Source organism: Sapajus apella, unplaced genomic scaffold (genome assembly GCF_009761245.1).
Source record: "Sapajus apella isolate SASKATOON/1434 unplaced genomic scaffold, GSC_monkey_1.0 scaffold47, whole genome shotgun sequence".
NCBI lineage: Eukaryota > Metazoa > Chordata > Mammalia > Primates > Cebidae > Sapajus > Sapajus apella.
Window position 1 is genome coordinate 945305 of NW_022436987.1, and position 6000 is coordinate 951304.

Below are 6000 nucleotides of genomic sequence, written 5' to 3' on the forward strand. Positions count from 1 at the left end.
TGTATTTTACTGCCTTCCTCCCCTTCACCTATATCTGGCATTTCTCCCCATGCTATCTCTCCCCTCCTCCCCACTCCCCATCCCTCCCCCATTTCCCCCCAATAGACCCCAGTGTGTAGTGCTCCCCTCCCTGTGTCCACGTGTTTTCATTGTTCAACACCCGCCTATGAGTGAGAACATGCGGTGTTTGATTTTCTGCTCTTGTGTCATGTACCCCAAAACCTAAAATGCAATAAAAATAAAATAAAATAAAAAATAAAAATAAAAATAAAAAAATAATAATAAAATTAAAATACTGATAAAAAAAAAAAGAAATCTGTATTTTAACACAACCTCCAGGTGATCCTGGGGCAGATGCTGGTGAGAATCACTGGGCTGGGAAAATGCAGTTAGGGTTACTAAGATGGTAATTAAATCTTTTGGTAATAAGTTTAAATGGAACTAGTCAGCACAGTTGCATGCTTTTCTTTGCCTAAACAGAGACTAAGTGAAAAGCTGAGTATCACCATAAGAAGTTAACTAGGCGAGTATTATGCCACAATTATTATGTCCATGGAGCATGAAGTGATTTGGAGCCAGAAATCTGGGCTGAGAAGCAGCAAGACGGTGCAAGAATGACACCTGTCCACCTCCAAGTCCAAGGGAAACAAAGATGCAGCCTTCTGGAGAAGCAGTGTCTTCAGTGGACATCCAGATCTCCATTATAGAAAACAGGTAGAATCATCTTTAGAAAGAAGGTTGTAGATACGTAGGTTTCTCTATTGCTAAGTTACGACTTACTTCTAAATGGTAGGGTGCAAAGGCTTGGAAAATGGGTGACAAATAGAAAAACGAGTCAAGTGAGGAATTTTCAGAGCATATTGTGATGAAAATAAGAAAGATGACCTGGATAGCTTGAGCTTTTTATGCAAACTGTAGCAAAGAGGGTATGAAGCTTAATTATAGTAAATGAGGAGGTTAAAAAAAAACCATTTTCACTGTAATTTATTTCTTGAGACTTATCTTTTTGGTAGGTATGGAAGTGAAGTAGGGATCTTTGGCAGTGAGCTTTCTAGAAGCACTTGGAAGTTTGTAGGCCCATCCACTATTGCTGATGATCGTGCTGGGGCTCAGAAAAGGTGGTCTGTTGAGCACACAAATCTCCTTTGTGTGGGCCGCCTTTAGAGTCCAGAATCTACTTCTCACCACCTCCCCTGCTACCATCCTAGTGCAAAAAACTACTATTTCTCAACTGCTCTATTGTAAAAGCCTCCTAAATGGTTTCCCTGCTTCCCTGGTTTTCCTCTACCACAGTCTGTTCTCTACTCTGAAGCCACACTGATAAACTGAATTACTTAATTTCTTTGCTCAAAACTCATCAGTGACTGTCTATTAAATTCACAGTAAAATCCAAAGTTTTCACCAGAACCTATAAAACTTTTCACAATCAACCAGGCTCAGTGGCTGTCACCTGTAATCAGGGTGCATCACCTGAGGTGGGGAGTTCGAGACCAGCCTGACCAACATAGAGAAACTCTGTCTCTGCTAAAAATACAAAATTAGCCAGGCGTGGCAGCACATGCCTGTAATTCCAGCTACTCAGGAGGTTAAGGCAGGAGAATCGCTTGAACCCAGGAGGTGGAGGTTGTGGTGAGTGGAGATCGTGCCATTGCACTCCAGCCTGGGCAACAAGAGTGAAACTCTGTCTTGGAAAAAAAAAAAAAAACTTTTCACAATCTCTTTGACTTCATCCCCATCACCCCTCCTTTTTGTCCATTTCAGCTACATCACCTTCTTGTAAACATAGCAGGAATAATGCTACCTCGGTGCTTTTACTTTCAGACAACCACTGGATCATCCTTGTCTCAGTGAGATGCATGTAAAGTTCTCCGATTACTTCTGATTTCTGCTCAAACGTCAGCACCTATTCAGAGTGGCCTTCCCTGATTGCCTTATGTAGAATATCTCATTTTGATTCATTTTACGTCACAGCATTTACCACCTAACAAAACTTGTATCTCCACAAAGGAGAGTGAAATCAATAAATAAAGGATCTTTGTTTTTTCACTGCAATTTTTCAATGCCTAAAACAACATTGAATTATTATGATAAGAGTGTATTAAATTATTTAATCATAGAAAAATTAAAACACAAGTAATTGCATATCTTGCCACGCTGGGATACTCCAGGTGAGGCAGAAAGAGAAAAATATGGAGCATTGGCAACCATGGAAAATGCAAACTACAAACATAAGATATGCTGAAGGAGATGATACACTTGGAAGGTGCTGTGCCGCGTGGAGGGCTGAATTTGTGGTGACTGGGTTACATAATGGAGATGGCAGCAGCTGCATCTGTGTGTGCTAAAGAAGAATTGGTGACAGCCCATCACCATCTTATAATGGTGGCAATGTCAATTAGTAAGAGGCTCTAATGATGACTGTTCATTAGGCTGGGTTGATATGTAAATTTACCATATTCTGGCCCACGTATTATTCCTTTTCCACTCTCAAACTTGAACAATTTGGGTTTGAGAAATTCAGTCTTATGAGTCAGTATCTGGACCTATCTATGTAATATGTTTCTTTCTGTTTGAGCATGTTATGATGGTTTTCCCTATGCATGGGTCTGTTTAGTTGTCTCTAGGTATTTGCATCTGTGTTTGCACATGACTATGTATACTCGTATGTGTACTCTGTATGCCTGTGTATGTGAATCTTTTACTATGTGAGCTTGTATACATACATGTGCCTGTCTGAGATGACATGCTCAAAATAATCAGTTTCATATACCATGCTGAAGTTTCATATACCACGCTCAAAATGCTCACGTTTTAGAGATAAAAACATTATTTTTATTTCTATACTAATATGTGCATGTGGTTTGTGTGTTAACGTATGTATAGTAGGTGAGACAAAGATATCACACAGTTTTTTTTTAAATAAAAGAAGTAAAGTCAAACCTCAGATCAGTGCAAGCAGGTGTAGCCATTTTATTGACAGATGTTCCAGCCGTGGCCAATGATCTATTTTTCAGCACAGGAAGCACTGGTTGATAACTCCTATTCCAGGAGTTCTCCTGGCTGGAAGCATCAGGAGAGGTGCAAATAGCAAATGAGATGTTCAGGTGGGTTAGCAGGCAGGTAGCAAGCAAAGAAGTAGGCATGGTGGTTAGAATCTGCAATGTCTTGAGCTTGCAGGTAGCAGCATTGGTGTCCCCTTCAGTAGCAATGAGTGCCTGTAGATTGGCATGATGGTTCCCAAATCCCGGGGAGCCTGGAGAGATTCCATCTGTTTGCCAAAACAAATCTCAGGAGCTTGCAGAGGGTGGGAAGCATCCCCATCTGGGAGCTGTAGCCTCTGAAGGACTGTTCCAGACTTGTGGCAGCACTCAGGTCCCTTGGGCACAGCTATAGCTGGAATATTTCAGGACTGGGGCACTGTGTCAAGGTAGCTTCAGCTCGGGGCAGGAAGGCAACCCAGGCCCCATAGGTAGGGTGTAACCCAAGGCAGAAGAACAGGACCCTCTATGGCCAGCAGCTGGAGACCCTGCTCCATCTGCAATATTGCTTGTGATGCTTTAGGGTTGGCTAAAGCAATAAGCAGGTCAGAAATCTGTGTCTGCTCCAGGAATGTGGGCAACTGCTGCCTCCACTGTTTAGACAGCCTGGGCATACTCATGAACAACATAATCTGAGCTGCCAGCTAGGGGGTGTTCATAAGCGACTGCGTCATGCCTCCTGTGACCTGGGAACTGGTCTGCTCATCTGACAGCTGGAGATCACCCTCTAATATCTGTCCGGAGCTACTTAGAGAAACAGTGGCATCCTTGTATTCTTCTTGAGGCTGCTGGGTAAACTGTATGCTAGGTAAGGCTGGTATCCCAGCTGGCTGCTTAGAGGCACAGATATGGCTATGGCCCTTGGTGGAGATTGTAGCAGTGTTGACCTTGGAAGTGTGGTTGACCTTGTTGGGGGTGTCATTGGCTGAAATGTTTAAAGATAAACCACGAGAGCTATTATAAATGACTCGGGTTGTAGGATGCTGTGGGAGCTGGTCTCGTCGTTCCTGGGACGGTGGTGGAGTTGGACATAAAGACTGGACTTGTTCCAGCACTTGTCCAGCCAGGAGAGCTGTGAAAGGGTTTCCTCCAAAAGGATCTTGCATGCTGTTCAGCATTTGATCTTTGACATCAGCACAGTTCTGACCCAGGGTATCATTCCCACCTGGCATTGTCTCTAAGACCAGATACGGCTGTGGGTTCAGTGGATATTCAAGGTTTTGCGAAGGTTGGTGGAGCTGCATTATCTCTTGAATGGTAGCAAGGTTCCTGGCCAGCTCCAGAGTCTGCCATAAGATCTCAGAATTGTCAAGAAGGTGGGAAACCTCTGGGCTCCGCTGCATCAATTGTTGCGTGTCTGGGTGTTCTAAGTTGAACTGCCGCATGAACTCCATGTTGGACAGAAGCCGCTGAATGCTAGGATTCTCCAGCATCTGTGCCATGTGCTCTGGATGGCTCACTTCCAAGTTCTGGGTATACACTTTGGGTGTATCAGATCCCACATAGTGGGCCAATTCCACTGGAGCTTCATTCATACCTGTTGGTTGGTGCACCCCACTGCTGTTTCCTTCAGTGTTTCTGTCCCGGTGGCAGGGATCATTCATTGGCAGGTCCTGGAAGGAATGGGCCAGAGATCTGGAGCCGTGCTTGGACTTGATGACCAGGTAGATGGTATGACCATCCATAATGCCCCTCTGGCTCAGCGTGTCATGGTCTTTGAGAAGACGGCCCATGAAGACCAGCACAAGTTGGTCCATTTGGCATTGGAAGTGAGCCGATAGCTTCTCCTTGAACTGCCTCACCGAGATGTCGTCAGCCACCATAAAGTCTTTCTGGTTGCCTGCAGTCTTCACTATCACTTGAGTGGCACTTGAAGAGATATTTTTGTCTGCAGGAAGACCTGAAGAATGTCCACTCTGGGACATCCTGGATGTTCAGGAGATGGCATGCATGAGCTTTAAATGGGCAGACAGACAGGGAGCAGGAGGAAGCAGGGGCAGAAAGGGTGAGGGCAGGATAATGTTTCTGCTGGCCTTTGTCTCAGATTCTGTTCTCAGGCCACAGGATAGTGTTCTTGTTGCCCAAAAAGGGATGAGTGACCAGGCTGGGGCCAGGTTTTTGCGATGTTGTGCCCTCACCCCAGTTCTCCAGATGTGACCCAGCTGAGGCCTGGCGTGGCTACTGATTCATACTTCATCCATGGTGGATAAAGTGGTTATGACTTCTCCTAGGGCTACCCCTCCTCCTACCCCACCCACCCAGGGCGTGAATCTTCAGAAAAGGGGTATTGTGATGTCAGCGCTAGCCTCACATCCACCATGGACCAGCTGGGGAAGGAGGGCCAGGTCCCTACAATAAATTAAACAGGGATCCAGGTCCCTACAATAAATTAAAATAGTTTTCCAGAAAATAGGGACGAAGTTCTCAGGATAGAACCAGTGAGAACACAGAAAAGTAAATAAAAACCAAATTTTAAATGTGGAAACTGTGTTTCCATGTGATACTATGTGTATGTTCCTTATAGGGATGTCAGACTTGTATGAAAAGTTGGGTCTTCTGAAGCCATAGATAAAACCACACTCCTGTAAGAATGCAGTCTCTGTCATAGGGAGGAGCTCTTTAATTGTTTTAATGATCTGGAAATGTGGGCCTTATTTACAGTCTAGATTTTGGGATTCTAAACTTAATTGTGCTCCCATATGGTGGGGAAAATGTTCCTCTGTCCTAGGAAGCAGGAGTACAGGTAACCAGGAAGGCTCTTCATAAGGACATTCCAAACTAAATATGAATTAGCTGTTTTTTATAATACATGTGTTAAACACATATCACTTGATCTCTTCTACCTGTCATTATAGCAGAAGTTTTATAATGATTTGTTTCAATGTTATAACCCACTCTTGTGTGCCACCTTTATGGCAAAGCATTAAGGGGGAATGTTGTCTGTAAATCAAGAGATGGGAGA

General features: G+C 44.0%; 1 protein-coding gene across 1 annotated transcript; it reads right to left on the bottom strand.

Annotated features, from left to right (window-relative positions):
* Positions 1 to 3682: 3682 nt before the first annotated feature.
* Positions 3683 to 4963, bottom strand: UBQLNL (ubiquilin like). Its single transcript, XM_032241124.1, has one exon. It carries the CDS (start codon positions 4961 to 4963, stop codon positions 3683 to 3685), a length of 1281 nt encoding a protein of 426 aa, XP_032097015.1.
* Between the last annotated feature and the right edge of the window lie 1037 nt (positions 4964 to 6000).

Excerpts from the sequence above, each read along its gene's own strand:
- UBQLNL (XM_032241124.1), bottom strand. The coding sequence starts at position 4,963 with ATGTCCCAGAGTGGACATTCTTCAGGTCTTCCTGCAGACAAAAATATC.